Source organism: Ranitomeya variabilis, chromosome 1 (assembly GCF_051348905.1).
Source record: "Ranitomeya variabilis isolate aRanVar5 chromosome 1, aRanVar5.hap1, whole genome shotgun sequence".
In the NCBI taxonomy this organism is placed as follows: Eukaryota; Metazoa; Chordata; class Amphibia; order Anura; family Dendrobatidae; genus Ranitomeya; species Ranitomeya variabilis.
Window position 1 is genome coordinate 794,953,132 of NC_135232.1, and position 27,089 is coordinate 794,980,220.

General features: G+C 42.8%; 1 protein-coding gene across 1 annotated transcript in view; it reads right to left on the reverse strand.

Annotated features, from left to right (window-relative positions):
- The window catches only part of MYO1F (myosin IF), a 302,201-nt gene that overhangs the window by 167,428 nt on the left and 107,684 nt on the right, over positions 1–27,089 (reverse strand). The window contains exons 5-6 of the mRNA XM_077273492.1: positions 14,853–14,940; positions 11,071–11,160 (exon numbers count right to left, since the gene is read on the reverse strand). Of these exons, the coding sequence (XP_077129607.1) occupies positions 11,071–11,160; positions 14,853–14,940 (178 nt within the window). The remainder of the gene's footprint in view (positions 1–11,070; positions 11,161–14,852; positions 14,941–27,089) is intronic.

Consider the following 27,089-nt stretch of genomic DNA (forward strand, 5'->3'; position numbering starts at 1 on the left):
CATAATTGCATTCCGCAGGCGAAAACTTTCGAGAAAAGAAGGCACACGGTTTCATCAAGGAGCCATCAGAATTCCTCTGAGACAAAACGGCCCCTGCCCCAATCTCAGAAGCGTCAACCTCAACCTGAAAAGGAAGAGAAACATCTGGCTGACGCACACAGGGGCAGAAGTAAATCGGCGCTTAAGCTCCTGAAAGGCAGAAACAGCCTCAGAGGACCAATTAGCTACATCAGCGCCCTTCCTCATCAAATCGGTCAGGGGTTTAACCACACTGGAGAAGTTGGCAATGAAACGGCGATAAAAATTAGCAAAGCCCAAAAATTTCTGAAGGCTCTTCACGGATGTGGGCTGGATCCAATCATGAATGGCCTGAACCTTAACCGGATCCATTTCTATAGATGATGGAGAAAAAATGAAGCCCAAAAAAGAAACCTTCTGTACTCCAAAGAGGCCCTTAGGAAACTTACAGCCTGGAATCAAGTCAATAGCACAATCACAGTCCCTATGCGGTGGAAGGGAACTGGACTTGGGCTCATCGAAAACATCCTGGAAATCTGTCAGAAACTCAGGAATTTCAGAAGAGGGGGAGGAGGAAATTGACATCAGAGGAACGTCATCATGAACCCCCTGACAACCCCAACTAGTCACAGACATAGATTTCCAATCCAACACCGGATTATGTACCTGTAACCATGGAAACCCCAGCACAATAGCATCATGCAAATTATGCAACACCAGGAAACGACAATCTTCCTGATGGGCTGGCGCCATGCACATGGTTAACTGTGTCCAAAACTGAGGTTTATTTTTAGCCAATGGTGTAGCATCAATACCCCTCAAAGGGATAGGACTCCGCAAAGGCTGTAAGGGAAAACCACAACGTCTGGCAAATTCTAAGTCCATCAAATTTAAAGCGGCGCCTGAATCCACAAATGCCATGACAGAGAATGACGATAATGAGCAGATCAGGGTCACAGATAACAGAAATTTAGGTTGTACAGTACTGATGGTAACAGAATTAGCGATTCTCTTGGCACGCTTAGGGCAATCAGAAATAACATGAGCAGAATCGCCGCAGTAAAAGCACAACCTATTCTGACGTCTGAATCCTTGGCGTTCAGCTCTAGACACAATCCTATCACACTGCATTGGCTCAGGACTCCGCTCGGAAGACAATGCCATAGTGTGCACAACTCTGCGCTCACGCAAGCGCCGATCAATTTGAATGGCCAGAGACATAGAATCACTCAGACCTGCTGGCGTGGGGAAGCCCACCATAACATCTTTAACAGATTCAGAAAGACCCTTTCTGAAAATTGCCGCCAAAGCATCCTCATTCCACTTAGTAAGCACAGACCATTTTCTAAATTTCTGGCAATATGATTCTGCCGCTTCTTGACCCTGAAACAGGGCCAAGAAGGTTTTCTCAGCATGATCCACAGAATTAGGTTCATCATACAATAACCCAAGCGCCTGAAAAAAGGTGTCTACATTAAGCAAGGCCAGATTCCCAGATTCCAGGGAAAATGCCCAATCCTGCGGGTCGCCACGCAACAGAGAAATGACAATTTTTACCTGCTGGATGGGATCACCAGAGGAACGGGGCTTCAGAGCATAAAACAGTTTACAGTTATTTTTAAAGCTCAAAAATTTGGACCTGTCCCCAAAAAACAGATCGGGGGTAGGAATTCTAGGCTCTAAAACAGGAGTCTGCACGATATAATCAGAAATACCCTGTACTCTAGCAGCAAGTTGATCCACCCGAGAAGCAAGTCCCTGAACATCCATGTCAGCACCTAACTCTTGAGCCACCCAGAGGTGAAGAGGGAACAAAAAAACACAACAGAGTACAGAAAAGAAAATGGCTCAGCACTTTCTTTCCCTTCTTTTGAGATGCGGTTAACTCATTGTTGGCCAGTTGTACTGTTATGATCTGGTGGCCTAGGAGCAGCATGGACGAGCTCTGGAGTAGGTGGCCTCTATACTGACCACAGACCCTGAACTTAACACCGCAACTATAAGTAGCCGTGGGATGTTCCTGTCACTCCCTCGACACCTCGTCACAGCCGGAGGACTAATTACCCCTAAAGATAGAAACAGGAAAACTATCTTGCCTCAGAGAAAATCCCCAAAGGAAAGACAGCCCCCCACAAATATTGACTGTGAGAGGAGAGGGAAATTACAAACGCAGACTGAAAACAGAATTTAGCAAAGGAGGCCACGCTACCTAGAAAGAAAAGACAGGACAGAGTACTGTGCAGTCAGTATTAAATTACTACAAAAATCCACCACAGAGAATACAAAAATCTCCACACCTAACTAAAGGCATGGAGGGTAACTCTGCGACTCCAGAGCTTCCAACTTGGCTGAATAAATCCTTACACAGACAAAGCTGGACAAGAAAAAACATAGCAATTCACTGAACTATAAAGTCCACCGCATGTGGACTGCAAAAACAAGCCAGGACTTATCTTTGATGATTTGGACAATCCAGCAGGAGAAACCAAGCAGAGATGTGAATCCTCCAGAAAAACAATGGACAACTGGCACTCACTAAAGGGTGAAGCCAGACTAAATAGCCCTGTCCAAAGTGGAAGCACCTGATGACTGCTGTGAAGGACAAACAGCAGCACTACCACTTATAACCACCGGAGGGAGCCCAAGAGCAGAACCCACAACAAAATTCACAACACTTACCATAAGGAAAATCGGTCTGAGTCTCCCTGCCAAGAGTTGCACAAGTGTTCTCCGTATGGTCATCCGTGTGTAATGCGTTTGCAATGCGATGATGTGATTTTCTCGCACTTATGTATCCGTATGACATCCGTATGCAGTGCGATTGCTATCCGATTGCAATGCGATTTTAACATGAGCTTTTACATACAGCAATTCTCTGTCATTTACACATCGTTTTCAAAGGAAATATTCGTCAAAACACACACACACACACACACACACACATATATATATATACTAGATGGAGGCCCGATGCTATTGCATTGGGAAGGCGGTAATGTTACGATGGGGGCAGGCTTTGCAGCGTTGAGAATCTCTCCCCCCCATATGCTCACCCACCTATCCACTCTCTCTTTCCCCATGGGTTGACTTCTCCTGTCTGTGCTCTCTTCTTTGACCTGTCTACCCCATGTGCTATCTCCCTTGTTTGCTGTCTTTCTCCTTCCTGTGCTGTGTTCTCCCCTCATGTGCTGTCCCGTTTGAGCTGTCTCCCCCCTGCGCTCTCTCTCCCCCATCTGCTGTCTTCTTCTCTCATGTCATCTCTTCTTTGACCTGTGTACACCTTGTGCTCTCCCCATGTGTGCTCTCTCTCCACCATTATGCTGTCTTCTTCCCTCATGTGTTCTCTCGTTTGAGCTGTCTCCCCCTGTGTGTCCTCTTTCGTATGTGCACTCACCTCTCCCCCTGTGTTAAAATGATTCACTGCGCCTGTGCGGAATTCGCGCAAACCTGCTCTCCTCCCGTACAAAGATAGCGGCGGTCAGTGAATCATTCGGCTAATCCCGGCAGTGGCGTGTTCACGACGTTGTTCCTCTGGTGCTACCACACAAGAAGCTGTGTACGGCGTATACAGTGTGCGTGTAGTGTGTACGGCATATACAGTGTGTGTGTGTGTGTGTGGTGCGACAGTGTTCCGCTGGTGGTACCGCGCAAGAGCCTGGTACCACCAGCAGTTTCCATAATGAGACACCCATCACTTGGGTGTCCCAATATGGCGGTCGGTGAACTTCCGCCGCTTGGAATTCTGGGATCCGGACACATCTGGACGGAACAGGATGTGAAGACATTACATACGCATGGAAAGTATATATTAGGATAGATTATTTATATATATAAATACGATAGATAGATTAAAAGCCAGCAAATCATCTGCAGCATACAGTATAATCACAGAGTGACAAGTTAAAATGGAATAGACTAAATACATACACATAGAATAGATCTATATACACTCACCGGCCACTTTATTAGGTACACCTGTCCAACTTCTTGTTAACACTTAATTTCTAATCAGCCAATCACATGGCGGCAACTCAGTGCATTTAGGCATGTAGACATGGTCAAGACAATCTCCTGCAGTTCAAACCGAGCATCAGTATGGGGAAGAAAGGTGATTTGAGTGCCTTTGAACGTGGCATGGTTGTTGGTGCCAGAAGGGCTGGTCTGAGTATTTCAGAAACTGCTGATCTACTGGGATTTTCACGCACAACCATCTCTAGGGTTTACAGAGAATGGTCCAAAAAAAGAAAAAAAATCCAGTGAGCGGCAGTTCTGTGGGCGGAAATGCCTTGTTGATGCCAGAGGTCAGAGGAGAATGGGCAGACTGGTTCGAGCTGATAGAAAGGCAACAGTGACTCAAATCGCCACCCGTTACAACCAAGGTAGGCCTAAGAGCATCTCTGAACGCACAGTGCGTCGAACTTTGAGGCAGATGGGCTACAGCAGCAGAAGACCACACCGGGTACCACTCCTTTCAGCTAAGAACAGGAAACTGAGGCTACAATTTGTACAAGCTCATCGAAATTGGACAGTAGAAGATTGGAAAAACGTTGCTTGGTCTGATGAGTCTCGATTTCTGCTGCGACATTCGGATGGTAGGGTCAGAATTTGGCGTAAACAACATGAAAGCATGGATCCATCCTGCCTTGTATGGAGCATCTTTGGGATGTGCAGCCGACAAATCTGCGGCAACTGTGTGATGCCATCATGTCAATATGGACCAAAATCTCTGAGGAATGCTTCCAGCACCTTGTTGAATCTATGCCACGAAGAATTGAGGCAGTTCTGAAGGCAAAAGGGGGTCCAACCCGTTACTAGCATGGTGTACCTAATAAATTGGCCGGTGAGTGTATATATATATACACACACACACTGCTCAAAAAAATAAAGGGGACACTTAAACAAAAATATAACTCCAAGTAAATCAAATTTCTGTGAAATCAAACTGTCCACTTAGGAAGCAACACTGTTTGACAATCAATTTCACATGCTGTTGTGCAAATGGAATAAACAACAGATGGAAATTATTGGCAATTATCAATACATACTCAATAAAGGAGTGGTTCTGCAGGTGGGGACCACAGACCACATCTCAGTACCAATGCTTTCTGGCTGATGTTTTGGTCACTTTTGAATGTTGGTTGTGCTTTCACACTCTTGGAAGCATGAGACGGACTCTACAACCCACACAAGTGGCTCAGGTAGTGCAGCTCATCCAGGATGGCACATCAATGCGAGCTGTGGCAAGAAGGTTTGCTATGTCTGTCAGTGTAGTGTCCAGAGGCTGAAGGCACTACCAGGAGACAGGCCAGTACATCAGGAGATGTGGAGGGGGCCGTAGGAGGGCAACAACCCAGCAGCAGGACCGCTACCTCAGCCTTTGTGCAAGAAGGAACAGGAGGAGCACTGCCAGAGCCCTGCAAAATGACCTCCAGAAGGCCACAAATGTGCATCTGTCTGCACAAACAGTTAAAAACTGACTCCATGAGGATGGTCTGAGTGCCCGACGTCCACAGTTGGGGGTTGTGCTCACAGCCCAACACCGTGCAGGACGCTTGGCATTTGCCACAGAACACCAGGATTGGCAAATTCGCCACTGGCACCCTGGGCTCTTCAGAGATGAAAGCAGGTTCACACTGAGCACACGTGACAGACGTGACAGAGTCTGGAGACGCCGTGGAGAGCGATCTGCTGCCTGCCACATCCTTCAGCATGACCAATTTGGCAGTGGGTCAGTGATGGTGTGGGGTGGCATTTTTTGGAGGGCCGCACAGCCCTCTATGTGCTCACCAGAGGTAGCCTGACTGCCATAAGGTACCGAGATGAGATCCTCAGACGCCTTGTGAGACTATATGCTGGGGTGGTTGGCTCTGGGTTCCTCTTAATGCAGGACAATGCCAGACCTCATGTGGCTGGAGTGTTAGCAGTTGCTGCAAGATGAAGGCATTGAAGCTATGGACTGGCCGCCTGTTCCCCAGACCTGAATCCGATTGAACACATCTGGGACATCATATTCGCACCATCCACCAATGTCACATTGCACCACAGACTGTCCAGGAGTTGGTGGATGCTTTAGTCCAGGTCTGGGAGGAGATCCCTCAGAAGACCATCCGCCGCCTCATCATGAGCATGCCCAAGCTTACAGGCATACAGGCACGTGGAGGTCACACACATACACACACACACACACACACACACACACACACACACACACACACACACACACACACAACAGAATATAATTTCCTTGTTTTGAGGCATTTCCACTGAAGTTGGACCTGTAATTTGATTTTCCACTTTGATTTTGAGTATCATTCCAAATCCAGACCTCCATGGGATATTCATTTTTATTTACATTGCTCATTTTTATGTTTTATTGTTCTCAACACATTCAGCTATGTAATGAATAAAGATTTGCAACTGAAATATTTCATTCAGTGATATCTAGGATGTAGTATTTTAGTGTTCCCTTTTTTTTGAGCAGTGTATATATATATATATATATATATATATATATATATATACAGTACAGACCAAAAGTTTGGACATTTAAAGATTGTTCTGTATTTTCATGACTATGAAAATTGTGCATTCACACTGAAGGCATCAAAACTATGAATTAACACATGTGGAACTTTATACTTAACAAAAAAGTGTGAAACAACTGAAATTATGTTTTATATTCTAGGTTCTTCAAAGTAAAGCAGTCATCAAAGCAAAAGGTGGCTAAGACATAATTTCAGTTGTTTCACACTTTTTTGTTAAGTATATATATATATAATTTTGTAGAAAAAAAGAAGATCATAGACATGGCACAAAATTAAAGTAATTTCAAATGGCAACTTTCTGGCTTTAAGAAACACTAAACGAAGTTAAGAACAAATAAATGTGGTAGTCAGTAATGGTTACTTTTTTTTAACCAAGCATAGGGGAAAAATTAAGGAGTCACTCAATTCTGAGGGAAAAAATTATGGAATCATTCGGTAAATTTTCATTCCCAAAACTAACACCTTCATCAAATTAGATCTGCTCCTTAGTCTGCATCTAAAATGGAGTGATCACACCTTGGAGAGCTGTTGCACCAAGTGGACTGATATGAATCATGGCTCCAACACTAGAGATGTCAATTGAAACAAAGGAGAGGATTATCAAACTCTTAAAAGAGGGTAAATCATCACACAATGTTGCAAAAGATGTTGGTTGTTCACAGTCAGCTGTGTCTAAAATCTGGACCAAATACAAACAACATGGGAAGATTGTTAAAGGCAAACATACTGGTAGACCAAGGAAGACATCAAAGCGTCAAGACTGGAAGCTTAATGCAGTATGTCTCCAAAACAGGAAATGCACAACAAAACAAATGAGGAACGAATGGGTGGAAACTGGAGTCAACGTCTGTGACCAAACTGTAAGAAACCGCCTAAAGGAAATGGGATTTACATGCAGAAAAGCTAAACGAAAGCCATCATTAACACCTAAACAGAAAAAAACAAGGTTACAATGGGCTAAGAAAAAGCAATTGTGGACTGTGGATGACTGGATGAAAGTCATATTCAGTGATGAATCACGAATCTGCATTGGGCAAGGTGATGATGCTGGAACTTTTGTTTGGTGCCATTCCAATGAGATTTATAAAGATGACTGCCTGAAGAGAACATGCAAATTTCCACAGTCATTGATGATATGGGACTGCATGTCTGGTAAAGGCACTGGGGAGATGGTTGTCATTACATCTTCAATAAATGCACAAGTTTATGTTGATATTTTGGACACTTTTCTTATCCCATCAATTGAAAGGATGTTTGGGGATGATGAAATCATTTTTCAAGATGATAATGCATGCTGTGAAAACATTCCTTGAAAAAAGACACATAAGGTCAATGTCATGGCCTGCAAATAGTCCGGATCTCAATCCAATTGAAAATCTTTGGTGGAAGTTGAAGAAAATGGTCCATGACAAGGCTCCAACCTGCAAAGCTGATCTGGCAACAGCAATCAGAGAAAGTTGGAGCCAGATTGATGGAGAGTGCTGTTTGACACTCATTAAGTCCATGCCTCAGAGACTGCAAGCTGTTATAAAAGCCAGAGGTGGTGCAACAAAATACTACTGATGTGTTGGAGTGCTTTTTTGCTTGTTTTTCATGATTCCATAATTTTTTCCCTCAGAATTAAGTGACTCCATATTTTTTCCCCTATGCTTGGTTAAAAAAAGTAACCATTACTGACTACCACATTTTTTGCTCTTGATTTCTTTTAGTGTTTCTTAAAGCCAGAAAGTTGCCATTTGAAATTACTTTAGTTTTGTGTCATGTCTGTGATCTGCTTTTTTTTCTACAAAATTAAACATCTGAATGAACATCCTCCAAGGCCGGTGATTACATAAGTTTTGCCAGGGGTTGTATATACATAGTGGGGCCACCAATTGTGCAAGTTCTCCCACTTAAAAAGATGAGAGAGGCCTGTAATTCACATCATAGGTAGACCACAACTATGAGAGTCAAATTGAGAAAACAAATAAAGAAAATCACCTTGTCTGATTTGGCAAGATTTATTTAGCAAATTATGGTGGAAATGAAGTATTTGGTCACCTACAAACGTGCAAGATTTTTGGCTCTCACAGACCTGTAACTTCTTCTTTAAGAGGCTCCTCTGTCCTTCCCTCATTACCTGTAGTAATGGCACCTGTTTGAACTTGTTATCAGTATAAAAGATACCTGTCCACAACCTCAAACAGTCACACTCCAAACTCCACTATGGTGAAGACCAAAGAGTTGTCGAAGGACACCAGAAACAAAATTGTAGCCCTGCACCAGGCTGGGAAGACTGAATCTGCAATAGGCAAGCAGCTTGGAGTGATAAAATCAACTGTGAGAGCAATAATAAGAAAATGGAAGACATACAAGACCACTGATAATCTCCCTCGATCTGGGGCTCCACGCAAGATCTCACCCCGTGGGGTCAAAATGATCACAAGAATGGTGAGCAAAAATCCCAGAGCCACACGGGGGGACCTAGTGAATGACCTGCATAGAGCTAGGACCACCGTAACAAAGGCTACCATCAGTAACACATTACGCCACCATTTTTTGTTCGCTTTCTATTTCTATTTTTGGGAGGCAGAATAAACAAAAAACCAGCAATTCAGGAATTGTTTTTTTTTTCATAAGCTGTTCAACATGTGGTAAAATTGATAAAGCAGGTTTATTCTTTAGGTCAGTATGATTATAGTGATATCACAATTTTATCTTTTTTTTATGTTTTGGCGTTTTTAGACAATAAAACTATTTTGCAATGCAATGCGATGTTTATAAACAGTCAGTGATGCTCTGATACAAGCCTATTAGACCATGCTCTGCTCAGGGTCTAACAAGCTTGCTAGCCTTGGTGACCTGGATTTTGTCATGATGACGTCGGGTCACAATGACGTCACAAAGTCACCGATCTGAGGGGGTACGGAGCCCTCCTGTTGTCTTCTAAATGCTGCGATAAATATCGATAGCGGTAGGGTTTTTTTTCTGCCAGGAGCGGTGCGGGCATCTCTCCTGGCAGTGAGATCTAGGTGTCAGCTGTCAGATTTGCTGAACACCCAATGGCAATCTTGCGCGCACAACTCTAGTGCCGCAAAATCACCAGGACGTATCCATGTCCAAGGTCGGGAAATCTTTCCCAACCAGGATGTATGGATAATTCTAAGCTCATGAAGGCGTTAATATACATGTATTTCCCATACAATAACAATTAAAAAACTTATTTTCTTAGACCTTTGTTGTGCCTTTCCCATGTTATTCCTCAATCCAGTGACTCATTCTCACCACACAAAAAATAAAGCAGTTTGTACTCCCGTCTTTACCTGTCGCCAAGTTACCATAAATTTAGTCATTGAATCAATTAAGTGTGGTTTAGGAACTATCTTGCATATTATCAACCGGTATGAAAAAATATGACTCATATCTAGATGCCGTGTCAGGACAATGTCTGTTCTTTAAGCAGCAATGTGCAAACAGCCATAGACGACACTGAGGCGCTGCCTTTCTCCATCTAGTCTCAGTTTCTAAATGTTACATCACATGATACTAATGAAAAAAGATACAGCACATTTAGCATAAAGTGGTAACACCAAGATATTAAGTTATATCTTCCAGGAAGATTGACAGAAGACCAGCACAATGTAGACTTGTTCATTTTTGGAGAATGCAAGGAATTACTAAAAAAAATAAAACATGATAGGAAAACTGACAGGTCCTCTTTAAAGGCACTGTGCATGGCTTGAGATGTCATGATATACATAGAAATGTTATATGACTGATGTATAAATTCTATGACGTGCTCATTGTTTCCATAAATTTATATTGAGTGCTAAAATCTGCAGTGGAATATAAAACACGGCAAGAAATTGTACAGATATTTTCTCCAGACATTTTCCACTCATATTCAAAGAAGTAAAATCAGTGGTGAAAATTATCACCAAATCAGAATGAGCATTGTTTTTAAAATCCTGTTGGGAATTTGTTGAGAATTTTCATCACCGATTTCATCACACTGAATGTACCATGTCTTAAAACTAGTTATAGTTAGTTAGCACCGCAGCCTTGCAGCGCTGGCGTCCTGGGTTCAAATCCCACCAAGGACAACATCTGCAAGGAGTTTGTATGTTCTCCCCGTGTTTGCGTGGGTTTCCTCCGGGTACTCCGGTTTCCTCCCAAATTCCAAAGACATACTGTTAGGGACTCTAGATTGTGAGCCCCATCGGGGACAGCGATGATAATGTGTGCAACCTGTAAAGCGCTGTGGAATATGTTAGCGCTATACAAAAATAGAGATTATTATTATAGTTATGGATCTGAAGCAAATCTGCATTTAATTCCCCTAGAATGTCAGAATATCATTTTATTGTACCATTACTTATTCTTCATTAGGTATTCAATAAATTCATTGATTTATAACTGCATTTTTTCCAGTTATACTTGTTTTTATGTTATGTAAGGTTTATAATATTATTGGTACTTTTACTAATTTTATAAGTAAATCGTGAATGTTAACAGTTCTATAACTTACAAATCGACTTGAATTGTTGTTTCGGACTGTTTTTGCATTGCCAAAAGCTTCAAGGAGAGGATTAGATTGAAGGATTATGTCTTTAACATGCTGGAAAAGTAAGAAATATAATAACATAGCAACATGTTTGTATTTCTCGCTTGTTACAAAAGGCAAATATAACACTGTGACATCAACTTTTCTACATGCAGATTAACAATTTTGTAGGTAAAAAACTTTCCAAACACTGAGTAGAACCATCCACTGGACTTAAATGCCTAGACTGTGTAGAAATAAGTTCCATGCTCTACTGAAAATTACAGCCCACAGCTATAGCTCAATCTACTTATCTCCTCTTTCTTTTTGACTAATATAACAGGAACTCTGAACTTAAAATTAAGCAAGAGATAAATCCACGGTCTAGGATTTTCTGCATGCTAATCAGTACAGTAAAGGCAAGAGAGATTCACAGCACACTCTGAATTGTTCAGTGATGAAATGTTTTTATTATTCGTGAAGGCAAACATAAACAAGGTAGCTGTTAAAATATGAGACAAAGTTAGATGTTTCGACCCTGTCAGGCACTTTATTACTAAGTCTTTTGATTGTTGTGAGCAAGGGAATATTATGTCTCAAGGAGGAAAGACTTCAAAAGGTTTTGACAATTAGATGCTGTGATTTAGTTTTTCTTTTTAAATAAATTTGCAAAAATTACTACATTTCTGTTTTTTTTTTCAGTCAAGATGGGGTGCAGAGTGTACATGAATGAGAAAAAAAATGAAATTTTTTGAATTTACCAAATGGCTGCAATGAAACAAAGAGTGAAAAAGTAAGAAATACTTTCCGTACCCACTGTGTGTGTGTGTCACTGACATCTATATATCTACACTCACCGGCCACTTTATTAGGTACACCATGCTAGTAATGGGTTGGACCCCCTTTTGCCTTCAGAACTGCCTCAATTCTTCGTGGCATAGATTCAACAAGGTGCTGGAAGCATTCCTCAGAGATTTTGGTCCATATTGACATGATGGCATCACACAGTTGCCGCAGATTTGTCGGCTGCACATCCCAAAGATGCTCCATACAAGGCAGGATGGATCCATGCTTTCATGTTGTTTACGCCAAATTCTGACCCTACCATCCGAATGTCGCAGCAGAAATCGAGACTCATCAGACCAAGCAACGTTTTTCCAATCTTCTACTGTCCAATTTCGATGAGCTTGTACAAATTGTAGCCTCAGTTTCCTGTTCTTAGCTGAAAGGAGTGGTACCCGGTGTGGTCTTCTGCTGCTGTAGCCCATCTGCCTCAAAGTTCGACGCACTGTGCGTTCAGAGATGCTCTTAGGCCTACCTTGGTTGTAACGGGTGGCGATTTGAGTCACTGTTGCCTTTCTATCAGCTCGAACCAGTCTGCCCATTCTCCTCTGACCTCTGGCATCAACAAGGCATTTCCGCCCACAGAACTGCCGCTCACTGGATTTTTTTTCTTTTTCGGACCATTCTCTGTAAACCCTAGAGATGGTTGTGCGTGAAAATCCCAGTAGATCAGCAGTTTCTGAAATACTCAGACCAGCCCTTCTGGCACCAACAACCATGCCACGTTCAAAGGCACTCAAATCACCTTTCTTCCCCATACTGATGCTCGGTTTGAACTGCAGGAGATTGTCTTGACCATGTCTACATGCCTAAATGCACTGAGTTGCCGCCATGTGATTGGCTGATTAGAAATTAAGTGTTAACAAGAAGTTGGACAGGTGTACCTAATAAAGTGGCCAGTGAGTGTATGTATTCTATGTATATATATATATTCTATCTATTCTATTTTAACCTGTCACTCTGTGATTTTACTGTATGTAGCTCATGAATTGCCGGCTTTTCAAAGGACACCGATGCGTAAAAATTGGACAGCACTCGCATGGTTCGAGTGCTGTGCTATTTTTTTCTTGCACCCATAGGCTTGCATTGGCGAGTCTCGTCCTAGATACAAGGACAATCGAAGCATGCTGCGTTTCTTTTCTCAGTATAATATCAGCTAAGAAAAAAAAATTGCAGATGATTTTTTATTGGATAGCACTCGCCCGTGTTTCTCGCAAATGAGTATGAGCCCTAAGGGTTAAAAGCGGTTACTTTGAGGAAGCTATTGGTTGAGGATTCATACACATCAGCGTTAATAAAATCAGTCCTATGTTGTTCTTGAAAAGTCGAATGTATGTCATGCGAATACAATGCAATTTTTTTCACATAACACCCATATGACATCTGTACGACAGGCGTATGCAATCCGTATGCAATGCGATTTTAACCATAGCTTTTACATAGAGTAATTCTCTATATCATTTAAAGATAGTTTTCTAACAAACTATTTTTAGATAGATAGATAGATAGATAGATAGATAGATAGGTAAAAATACATGAGTGAGAAATATAATCATTGCTTTGCGTATGTAGCTTACTGTACATGAAAAAAATGACATGGTGTCCCTCAAAATTTTAATAACCAGCTGAGGGAAAGCCAACAGCTGAGGGCTGATGTTTATTGCCCTAGAAGGGGGTAATAAAAATGGAGCTTCACAGGCTATCAATATCAGCTCACAGCTGTAAACTTAGCCTTTAATAGTTATTAAAATGGGGGACCCCCTAAAAAAAATGACATGGGCCCCCCATAATTAATAACCAGCAAAAGCTAGGCAGACATCTGCTGGTGAATATTAATAGGCTATGAAGGGGCCATGGATATTGTCCCTCTCCCAGACTAAAAAGATCAGCTCTCAGCCACCCCATAAATGGTGTATCCATAAGATGCACCAATTCTGGTACTTAGTCTCAGCTCTTCCCCTTGCCCTGGTGCGGTGGCAAGTGGGGTAAGTTCTCACGCAGTTGTGACGTCAGTGAGGTGAACAGAGTTTGTCAACTATGAACTCTGCTCACCTTATTCATATCATCGCAAAACACTGATGCTGCACTATCACGCACAGCTCAACGGCTCTGCTGGATGCCAAGCTGAACACTCGCATTATGCCGACATTCAGTATGGCCTCTAGATGTACCAGAGCTAGTCTCGTTGTTGGACAAATGGATTATCTTCTTGTCAGACAGGTGAGAAACATGTTGGTTTATTATTTTTAATTTTACAATAATAAATGGGCAAAAGAAGGGGGGAGTGTTTATTTAAAATAAAGGACTTTATTCAGGCTTTGTTTTTATTACAGTTTGACTACAAGGTTAGTAATGGGGCGTCTTATAGATTCCTCTCCATTACTAACCCCTGGGATTTATGTCAGCTGCCAATACAAAGCTGACATCAATACCAATACTATTACCCCACTCGCCACTGCCCCAGTGTGAAGAGCAGAGGCTAAGTGCCAGAATTGGCACATCTTATGGATGCGGCATTTCTGGGGCGGCTGTGAGCTGATATTAAGAGCCCCATGTTTATTACACCCTTCCCCGTCTATAAACATCAGTCCAATGTGAGCTGAGAAAAAATCACAGATGAGCAAGGAATCATAGAATAACATTAGTCAGTGTGTAATCCGATTTTTTTATCTGATTGCACACATCCGTTTTTCACGCAGATGAGTATAAGCCCTAACACATATTCTGGTGCGGTTCACAGGTGTATCTTTACTCCTTGATTCCATAAGTTCCTTTGTAGCTTGGCTGCCTTTATTCTTCATCTAAAATGTGCACTTACCAACAAGAACAAGGAAACCACTGCTTGAAACTTTTGATTGCTACTGTATGTGGATTCTTAGAAACTGAATTCAAAAAACTGTAGAAAAATACAATATTCCGAATACCTGTACTTTTTCTCCACCTCCTGATACTTTGGATATATAGCCCATGATATATTTAGCAGCCACAGTTTTTCCAGCACCACTTTCACCACTGAAATAAAAAAAAAAAGGTAAAAAACCATACATGTAGCATATACTCAATATAAACAGGCTACCTATCATTATTTCACAGTCTATGGTAGAATGAAGATTGGATTGTTACTACAAATAATTACTCATTATTGAAGTTATTGATAAATTAGAAAGTATCCCTTCTTTGTTAAAGCCTACGCAAAACGCGCGTCAGGGGGTGGACTGGTTCCCAGTCACTTCCATCATGGGTAAGCAATTTAGCTACTAAGGACACTTCTTTTTCCTTTCTGTGGGAGGTGTATTGTCATTATGGCAGCCTCAGGGAATTTACAATGAACAGTGCAGTTTCATTATATGGTGGTCAGCATTGTAGGACTATATGAGGTCTAAATCTGTTATTGATACTTGTGGCTGACTTTTTACATATATATCTGCATAAATTCTTAGTGCCTTGCACCAATACCATGATGATGTTTATCATTAATATTATTTCTTATGCCTCGGACCTATGTGTTTTTTACTAGGGTTCTTTTCTTTGTTTGTACTTCATTTTTTTATTTTTCCACTATATGTAATAAAGTATTTTTCATTTGATTTTACTATTGTGTAGAGAACTCCAATTTTTTGTTCGTTTTCAATTGTATCGGGAGTATACACTTATTGTCCTGTAATTACATGGGTAAAAATACACATTCACTAGGATTTAAATTTTGGTAGTATGGGACCCATGTCGGTTCTGGGAGTTTGATTATATTACTAATTATATATGTCACTGACATCTTTTTGACTATCTATTTGAGGGGCCTATATGACAGAAAATGCCCAAAAGTGACATCATTATAAAAACTGCACCCCTCAAGGTGCTCAAAACCATATTCAAGAAGTTTATTAACCCTTCCGGTGCTTCACAGGAATTTTTGGAATGTGGAAGAAAAACATAAACAATTAATTTCTTTCACAAAAATTTTCCTTTTGACCTAATTTTTTTTACTTTCACAAGGGTAACAGGAGAAAATTGCGGATTCCATATAAAGAGCCCCTAAGTGCTTAAAAAGCAGAAACCCCCCACAAGTGACCACATATTGGAAATTATAACCCTTTGAGAATTTATCTACAGATGTAGTGACGATTTTGACTCCATGAGCGTTTTCCAGAAACAGGCAGTAATGGATGTTGCTGAGTAAAAATTGCAAACTGCCGTTGTAGTGACCATTACGCTGTAGTGACCATTACGCTGTAGTGACCAGTACATTATGCCCCGCTCATGCTTCTGGAGACATGCACCTGTAAATTGGGTGGGCTCTCATCATTACAGAAATGCCAAACATATGGGTGCTAAATGTTGATTTGGCACACTGGGGCTCAGAAGGGAGGGGGGCATTTGAATTTGGAATCGGAGAATTTGCTGAATTTCTTTTGGGGAGCGAGGAGCCATTTAGCTTTTTCAGAGCCTTTGTGCTACTGGTAACGTGGAATCCCAATATATTTCAGTTAACAGATGACAGACCTGAGTGGGGACTTGCTTTTTTTGTGGATTGAGTTGAAGCTTTTATTGCGAACATTTTACATAACGTTTGGGATCACATTTTTCTGGCGATCTACGCTGAGCACTTACTTTGGGGTTTCCATCTAAGGGCTCATACTCACTTGTGAGAAAATTGGATGAGTGCAATCCGATAAAAAATCAGATTGCATTCAGACCAATGTTATTCGATGGGTGACATCTCATCTGCGATTTTTTTCTCAGCTGAAATCGGACTGAGAAAAAAATCGCAGCATGCTGCAATTTTCTGCTTATCTCGGATGAGACTCGCTAATGCAAGTCAATGAATGCGAGAAAAACTCGCACCATGTGAGTGCTGTCTGTTTTTTATGCACCGTTGTCCTTTGAAAACCCAGCAATTCATATGCGGCTACTGTAAAAATCACCCTGACAGGTTATAATAGAAAAGATAGAATATATACACATAGAAAACATATACAGTATATATATATATGTATATATATATATACTGTATGTAATTAATAAAATATTATTTTACAAAAAAAATGGCGTGGGCTCCATCGCAATTTTCATAACCAGCAGAGGGAAAGCCAGCGACGGGCATATACAGTATACAGTTCATGCCGGCTGCGAGAACAGTTTCAGTGAATAGAGGTGAGGTCACTGATGCTGCGCTCCTTCACAGCTTGACCCGCAATGAACTCTTGAGCGTGAGAAAATCAGCTGGCATTTTCCCACACTGAAGAGTTCATCTGAGTTTCAGGCTGTGAGGGAGTGCAGACTCAGTGATGACAGCACTAGTCACTGAGTCTGCGCCTGCAGCATTTCATTCTTCCCTAGTAGTTTACAGCTGGGCCGGTCGCATTAGCACGGCTCCTGGTTGTAAACTGTATATACCCCAGATATGGATTACAGTGTGGGCCTGACTGCACGCCGGACAGGTATGGGTATATTGCTGTTTTTTATTTTTTCTTTATTACAGGAGATCGAGGGATTCTGGGAATTAGCAGATGTTGTAAGTATGGTTTAATTAAGAACCATAAAGGAGTCTGTGTGTTTATTTCAAATAAAGGATTTTTTATTGGGTGTCTGTTTTATTTACTATGTCACTATATGGGGTTAGTAATGGGGGCATCTAATTGACGCATCTTCATTGCTAACCTCGGGGCTTGATGTCACAAAGGTGACATCAACACCCCAACTATTACCCCACTTGCCACCCCTACAGGGCAAGTGGGAAGAGTGAGGCTAAGTGCCGGAATTATTGATGTGCCTTTTCTGAGGCAGCTGAGTGCTGATGTTTTTTGCCAGGGGGGCCAAAATCCATGGTCCTTCTTAGGCTATTAATATCAGCCTGCAGCTGTCTGCATAGCCTTTGCTGGTTATTAATTATGGGGGAACCCCACATCTTTTTTTGGGGTTCCCCATTTTAATAGCCAATAAAGGCTTACTATACAGCTGTGAGCTGATATTAATAGCCTGGGAAGCTCCATGGGTATTACCCCCTTCCCTGGCTATAAACATCTTCCCCCTGCAACTGGCTTTACCTCTGCTGGTTTTGAAAATTGCGTGGGAGCCCACGCCATTTGTTTTAGTAAAATATTCTTTTATTAATTACATACATGTGTTAGGACTAGCTGAATGCACCAAATAATAAAGAGGTAGATATGAGGTGTGTTTGCAGCCCAGGGTCCACCGTGCAGAGATGGTACCTGCTGCTGAATAATGGTGGATGTACACTTGCTTGAGAATGCCAAGAGTGTGCAAAGCAGTCATCAAAGCAAAAGGTGGCTACTTTGAAGAACCTAGAATATAAGACATATTTTCAGTTGTTTCACACTTTTTTGTTAAGTATATAATTCCACATGTGTTAATTCATAGTTTTGATGCTTTCAGTATGAATGTACAATTTTCATAGTCATGAAAAATCAGAAAAATCTTTAAATGAGAAGGTGGGTCCAAACTTTTGGTCTGTACTGTACTTACCTTATAATGTCTTCACATCCTATTCCGTCCAGATGTAGTTTCTCAATATGGAAACTGCTGGTGGTACCAGCCTCTAGCGCGGTACCACCAGCGAAACACCATCGAACCACACACACGCACACTGTATACGCCGTATGCACCACACACAAAAAACTCACTGTATATGTTGTACGCAATAAACACACTGTGTACGCCGTACGCACCACACACACACACAAACACACACTGTATATGCCATACGCATCACACACACACACACACACACACACCCACTTTATACGCCATATGCACCACACAAGCACACACTGTATACGCCGTACGCAGCCTTTTGTGAGGTACCACCAGCGGAACACCATCGAGAACACGCCACTGCTGAGATCAGCCAAATGATTCACCAACTGTCGCCATCTTTGTACAGGAGGAGCGCATGCGCAGTTTTAATGTGATTGTTGCTATCTGTCTGCACAAAGAGGGCGGTGGTCTGATTTACTGTGCCTGTGCGAATTCCACACAGGGGCAGTGAATCAGTCGGCTCATCCCAGTGGCAGACGTGCAACGTGTCTACAGGCAGAGGAAGCTGGTCACATTAAAGGGGTTTTCACAAGAACGAAAGTTCATTTTAAAAATTGTCTCTGACCATGTACGGAGCATACCACATTTCATTAGCAGGGGAGGAAGCAAAAGACAATACTGACATTACAGCAGGGGTTCACAGAGGATTCATTTTGTCAGGTAAAATATTTCACTGACTATTTTTAAACAATATTTTACCTCACAAAATGTATCCTCTGCGATCTCCTGCTGTAATGTCAGTTTTGTCTTTTGCTTCCTCCCCTGCCCAGGAGCTGTGGCATGTTCTGTACACGGTCAGACACAGACAATTTTTTAAATGAACTTTTGTTCGTGGGAAAACCCCTTTAAAAAGCAAATATTAACGCCAACATGGCTCCTCCTAGAAAGTATGCCAATGATAATGAAAGGAAAGCAGCAAAGGCACAACGTTGAAGACAACAAGGGGCAAATGAGACTCTTGAAGAGCAACAGCATGGCTGGGACAAAAACAATGCATATAAGCGTAGGTGTCAAGCACATACAGTGCCTACAAGTAGTATTCAACCCCCTGCAGATTTAGCAGGTTTAATAAGATGCAAATAAGTTAGAGCCTTCAAACTTCAAACAAGAGCAGGATTTATTAACAGATGCATAAATCTTACAAACCAAAAAGTTTTGTTGCTCAGTTAAATTTTTATAAATTTTAAACATAAAAGTGTGGGTCAATTATTATTCAACCCCTAGGTTTAATATTTTGTGGAATAACCTTTGTTTGCAATTACAGCTAATAATTGTCTTTTATAAGACCTGATCAGGCCGGCACAGGTCTCTGGAGTTATCTTGGCCCACTCCTCCATGCAGATCTTCTCCAAGTTAGCTAGGTTCTTTGGGTGTCTCATGTGGACTTTAATCTTGAGCTCCTTCCACAAGTTTTCAATTGGGTTAAGGTCAGGAGTCTGACTAGGCCACTGCAACACCTTGATTTTTTGCCTCTTGAACCAGGCCTTGGTTTTCTTGGCTGTGTGCTTTGGGTCGTTGTCTTGTTGGAAGATGAAATGACGACCCATCTTAAGATCCTTGATGGAGGAGCGGAGGTTCTTGGCCAAAATCTCCAGGTAGGCCGTGCTATCCATCTTCCCATGGATGCGGACCAGATGGCCAGGCCCCTTGGCTGAGAAACAGCCCCACAGGATGATGCTGCCACCACCATGCTTGACTGTAGGGATGGTATTCTTGGGGTCGTATGCAGTGCCATCCAGTCTCCAAACGTCACGTGTGTGGTTGGCACCAAAGATCTCGATCTTGGTCTCATCAGACCAGAGAACCTTGAACCAGTCAGTCTCAGAGTCCTCCAAGTGATCATGAGCAAACTGTAGACGAGCCTTGACATGACGCTTTGAAAGTAAAGGTACCTTACGGGCTCGTCTGGAACGGAGACCATTGCGGTGGAGTACGTTACTTATGGTATTGACTGAAACCAATGTCCCCACTGCCATGAGATCTTCCCGGAGCTCCTTCCTTGTTGTCCTTGGGTTAGCCTTGACTCTTCGGACAAGCCTGGCCTAGGCACGGGAGGAAACTTTCAAAGGCTGTCCAGGCCGTGGAAGGCTAACAGTAGTTCCATAAGCCTTCCACTTCCGGATGATGCTCCCAACAGTGGAGACAGGTAGGCCCAACTCCTTGGAAAGGGTTTTGTACCCCTTGCCAGCCTTGTGACCCTCCACGATCTTGTCTCTGATGGCCTTGGAATGCTCCTTTGTCTTTCCCATGTTGACCATGTATGAGTGCTGTTCCCAAGTTTGGGGAGGGTCTTAAATAGTCAGAAAAGGCTGGAAAAAGAGATAATTAATCCAAACATGTGAAGCTCATTGTTCTTTGTGCCTGAACTACTTCTTAATACTTTAGGGGAACCAAACAGAATTCTGGTGGATTGAGGGGTTGAATAATAAATGACCCTCTGAAACAACTTTTCACAATTTTAAAAAAAAATAAACAAAGAAATAACATTCTTTTTTGCTGCAGTGCATTTCACACTTCCAGGCTGATCTACAGTCCAAATGTCACAATGCCAAGTTAATTCCAAATGTGTAAACCTGCTAAATCTGCAGGGGGTTGAATACTACTTGTAGGCACTGTAAGTCCCCTGATAAAAAAGTAATTGAGCACATGAGGGGAAAGATTCTCAACGCTGCAAAGCCTGCCCCCATAGTGACATTACCGCCCTCCCGATGCGATAGCATCAGGCCTCCATCTAGTATATATATGTGTGTGTTTTGAAGAATATTTAGTTTTAAACTATGTGTAAATGACAGAGAACTGCTGTATGTAAAAGCTCATGTTAAAATCGCATTGCACACAGATTGCATACAGATGTCATATAGATGTCATATAGATATTGCGTTTAAAAATCGCATTGTACTCGCATGACACTCGCATAGCACTCTGTTATGGTCCCAATGGCAGGGGACCTCAGAGATTACCGCAAAGTCTGCAAAACATAAATACTCGCTCTTAGGGAAGTGGTAACTAGGCTGACCATATACCTGATCCTAGCGCAAACACTAACAGCAGCCGGGGAATGTGCCTACGTTGATCCTAGACGTCTCGCGCCAGCCGGAGAACTAACTAACCCTATCAGGGAAAATAAGACCTCTCTTGCCTCCAGAGAAAAGACCCCAAAGTAATACAAGCCCCCAACAAATAATAACGGTGAGGTAAGAAGAAAAGACAAACGTAAGAATGAACTAGATTTAGCAAAGAGAGGCCCACTGACTAATAGCAGAATATAGTAAGAAGACTTATATGGTCAGCAAAAAACCCTGCAAAATATCCACGCTGAATATCCAAGAACCCCCAAACCGACTGACGGTGTGGGGGGAGAATATCAGCCCCCTAGAGCTTCCAGCGATATCAGGAATCACATTTTGTACAAGCTGGACAAAAAATAAGAACAATGCAAATGATCAAAAGTACGAAAGCAGGACTTAGCTTATCTTGCAAAGAACCAGGACCTGAAGACAGGAGCAAACAGAAGTGAACTGATTACAACGATGCCAGGCACTGGACTGAGAATCCAGGAAGTTTAAATAGCAACACCCATGGTCTAACGAAGCAGGTGAGTACCAACCTGGTAAAAGACAATCCAAGTGCCAAATCACTAGTGACCACAAGAGGGAGCCAAAAGGTATAGTTCACAACAGTACCCCCCCTTTAAGGAGGGGTCACCGAACCCTCACCAAGACCACCAGGGCGACCAGGATGAGCAGCGTGGAAGGCACGAACCAAATCGGCCGCATGAACATCAGAGGCGGCCACCCAGGAATTATCCTCCTGACCATAGCCCTTCCATTTGACCAAATACTGAAGCCTCCGTCTAGAGAGACGAGAATCCAAGATCTTCTCCACTACGTACTCCAACTCGCCCTCAACCAACACCGGAGCAGGAGGCTCAACAGCAGGAACCACAGGCACAACGTACCGCCGCAACAAAGACCTATGGAACACGTTGTGAATGGCAAACGACACCGGAAGATCCAAACGAAAAGAAACCGGGTTAAGAACTTCCAAAATTTTATAAGGACCAATAAAGCGAGGCTTAAACTTAGGAGAGGAAACCTTCAGAGAGACATACCGAGAAGACAACCAAACCAAATCCCCAACACGAAGTCGGGGGCCCACACCGCGGCGGCGGTTGGCAAAATGCTGAGCCTTCTCCTGTGACAACTTCAAGTTGTCCACCACATGATTCCAAATCCGCTGCAACCTATCCACCACGGAATCCACCCCAGGACAGTCAGAAGACTCAACATGACCCGAGGAGAAACGAGGATGAAAACCAGAGTTGCAGAAGAATGGCGAAACCAAAGTAGCGGAACTAGCCCGATTATTAAGGGCAAACTCCGCCAATGGCAAGAAGGTCACCCAATCATCCTGGTCCGCAGAAACAAAACATCTCAAATAAGCCTCCAGTGTCTGATTAGTTCGCTCCGTTTGACCATTAGTCTGAGGATGGAAGGCAGATGAAAACGACAAATCAATTCCCATTTTAGCACAAAAAGATCGCCAGAATCTGGACACAAACTGGGATCCTCTGTCGGACACGATATTCTCCGGAATGCCGTGTAACCGAACCACATTCTGAAAAACAAAGGAACCAGATCGGAAGAGGAAGGCAACTTAGGCAAGGGTACTAAATGGACCATCTTGGAAAAACGATCACACACCACCCAAATGACAGACATTCCTTGAGACACCGGAAGATCAGAAATGAAATCCATGGAAATGTGTGTCCAAGGCCTCTTCGGGACGGGCAAGGGCAGAAGCAACCCGCTAGCACGAGAACAACAAGGCTTAGCCCGAGCACAAGTCCCACAGGACTGCACAAATGACCGCACATCCCGTGACAAGGAAGGCCACCAAAAGGACCTAGCCACCAAATCTCGGGTACCAAAAATTCCCGGATGCCCTGCCAACACCGAGGAATGAACCTCGGAAATGACTTTGCTGGTCCATTTATCAGGAACAAACAGTCTGTCGGGTGGACAAGAGTCAGGTCTACCAGCCTGAAATCTCTGCAACACATGTCGCAAATCAGGAGATATGGCCGACACGATTACTCCCTCTTTAAGAATACCAGCCGGCTCCGAGACTCCAGGAGAGTCAGGCACAAAGCTCCTAGAAAGAGCATCAGCCTTAACATTCTTCGAACCAGGCAGGTACGAGACCACAAAGTCAAAACGAGAGAAAAACAATGACCAACGAGCCTGTCTAGGATTCAGGCGCTTAGCAGACTCGAGATACATCAGATTTTTGTGATCAGTCAAGACCACCACACGATACTTAGCACCCTCGAGCCAATGACGCCACTCCTCAAATGCCCACTTCATGGCCAACAACTCCCGATTACCAACATCATAGTTCCGCTCAGCAGGCGAAAACTTCCTAGAGAAAAAAGCACATGGTCTCATCACAGAGCAACCAGAGCCTCTCTGAGACAAAACAGCCCCAGCACCAATCTCAGAAGCATCCACTTCAACCTGAAAGGGAAGTGAGACATCAGGCTGGCACAAAACAGGCGCCGAAGTAAACCGGTGCTTCAGCTCCTGGAAGGCCTCCACGGCTGCAGGAGCCCAATTAGCCACATCAGAACCTTTCTTGGTCATATCCGTCAAAGGTTTAACAACGCTAGAAAAATTAGCGATAAAGCGACGGTAGAAATTAGCAAACCCCAAGAACTTCTGAAGACTCTTAACAGAAGTGGGCTGAGTCCAATCATGAATAGCTCGGACCTTGACTGGGTCCATCTCCACAGCAGAAGGGGAAAAAATAAAACCCAAAAAGGAAACCTTCTGCACTCCAAAGAGACACTTTGAGCCCTTCACAAACAAAGCGTTATCACGCAAAACCTGAAACACCATCCTGACCTGCTTTACATGAGAATCCCAATCATCCGAGAAAACTAGAATATCATCCAGATACACAATCAAAAATTTATCCAGATACTTCCGGAAGATATCATGCATAAAGGACTGAAACACTGAAGGGGCATTAGAGAGCCCAAAGGGCATCACCAAGTATTCAAAATGACCTTCGGGCGTATTGAATGCAGTTTTCCATTCATCTCCCTGCCTAATACGCACAAGGTTGTACGCCCCACGAAGATCTATCTTGGTGAACCACTTGGCACCCTTAATCCGAGCAAACAAGTCTGACAATAGTGGCAAAGGATACTGAAACTTAACAGTGATTTTATTCAGAAGCCGATAGTCTATACAAGGTCTCAAAGACCCGTCTTTCTTGGCCACAAAAAAGAATCCCACACCGAGAGGGGAAGAGGATGGACGAATATGCCCCTTCTCCAAAGATTCCTTGACATAAGAACGCATCGCGGCATGCTCGGGTACAGACAAATTAAATAATCGTCCCTTAGGAAATTTACTGCCAGGAATCAAATCTATAGCGCAGTCACAGTCCCTATGAGGAGGAAGAGCACTGGACCTGGACTCACCGAATACATCCTGATAGTCACACAAATACTCAGGAACTTCTGAAGGAATAGAAGTAGCAATAGACACCGGCGGAGAATCGCAATGAATTCCCTGACAACCCCAACTTGACACAGACATAGCCTTCCAATCCAAAACAGGATTATGGGTCTGTAACCATGGCAGACCTAAAACGACCAAATCATTCATTTTATGCAGAACAAGAAAACGAATCACCTCCCGATGTTCAGGAGTCATGCACATGGTCACTTGTGTCCAATACTGCGGTTTATTTTCCGCCAGTGGCGTAGCATCAATTCCTCTGAGAGGAATCGGAACTTTTAAAGGCTCCAGGACAAAACCGCAGCGTTTGGCAAACGACAAGTCCATAAGACTCAGGGAAGCACCTGAATCCACAAATGCCATAACAGGGTAGGAAGACAATGAACAAATTAAAGTCACAGACAAAATAAATTTAGGCTGCAAATTACCAATGGTGACAGGACTGGCAACCTTGGTTAGGCGTTTAGAGCATGCTGATATAACATGTGTAGAATCACCACAGTAAAAACACAGCCCATTCTGACGTCTATGATTTTGTCGTTCGGTTCTAGTCAGGATTCTATCACATTGCATTGAGACAGGTGTCTGTTCAGACAACACCGCCAGAGGTTTAGCGGATTTGCGCTCCCGCAAACGCCGATCAATCTGAATAGCCAGCGCCATAGAATCATTCAGACTTGTAGGAATTGTAAAACCCACCATCACATTCTTAATGGCTTCAGAAAGGCCATTTCTGAAATTTGCGGCCAGAGCACATTCATTCCATCGAGTAAGCACGGACCACTTCCGAAATTTTTGGCAGTACACCTCAGCTTCATCCTGGCCCTGAGAGATGGCCAGTAGAGCTTTTTCTGCCTGAATTTCAAGATTAGGCTCCTCATAAAGCAATCCGAGCGCCAGAAAAAACACATCAACATCCGCCAATGCCGGATCTCCTGGCGCTAACGAGAAAGTCCAATCCTGAGGGTCGCCACGCAAGAAGGAGATAACAATTTTTACTTGCTGAGCTGAATCTCCAGACGAACGAGGTTTCAAAGATAGAAACAATTTACAATTATTCCTAAAATTCCTAAATTTAAATCGATCTCCAGAGAACAGCTCAGGAATAGGTATCTTAGGCTCTGACATAGGACTGCTAACAACAAAATCCTGAATGCCCTGCACACGTGCAGCAAGCTGATCCACACTAGTAATCAAGGTCTGAACATTCATGTCTGCAGCAAAGTTTCAAGCCACTCAGAGATAAAGGGGAAAAAAAAAAACAAACAAAAAAAAAACTCAGAACTTCTTTTCTTTTAATCCCACTTCAGCAATGCATTAACAATTTATTGGCCTGGCATACTGTTATGGTCCCAATGGCAGGGGACCTCAGAGATTCCCGCAAAGTCTGCAAAACATAAATACTCGCTCTTAGGGAAGTGGTAACTAGGCTGACCATATACCTGATCCTAGCGCAAACACTAACAGCAGCCGGGGAACGTGCCTACGTTGATCCTAGACATCTCGCGCCAGCCGGAGAACTAACTAACCCTATCAGGGAAAATAAGACCTCTCTTGCCTCCAGAGAAAAGACCCCAAAGTAATACAAGCCCCCAACAAATAATAACGGTGAGGTAAGAAGAAAAGACAAACGTAAGAATGAACTAGATTTAGCAAAGAGAGGCCCACTGACTAATAGCAGAATATAGTAAGAAGACTTACAGTGGGGCAAAAAAGTATTTAGTCAGTCAGCCATAGTGCAAGTTCCACCACTTAAAAAGATGAGAGGTGTCTGTAATTTACATCATAGGTAGACCTCAACTATGGGAGACAAACTGAGAAAAAAAAATCCAGAAAATCACATTGTCTGTTTTTTTATCATTTTATTTGCATATTATGGTGGAAAATAAGTATTTGGTCAGAAACAAAATTTAATCTCAATACTTTGTAATCTATCCTTTGTTGGCAATGACAGAGGTCGAACGTTTTCTGTAAGTCTTCACAAGGTTGCCACACACTGTTGTTGGTATGTTGGCCCATTCCTCCATGCAGATCTCCTCTAGAGCAGTGATGTTTTTGGCTTTTTGCTTGGCAACACGG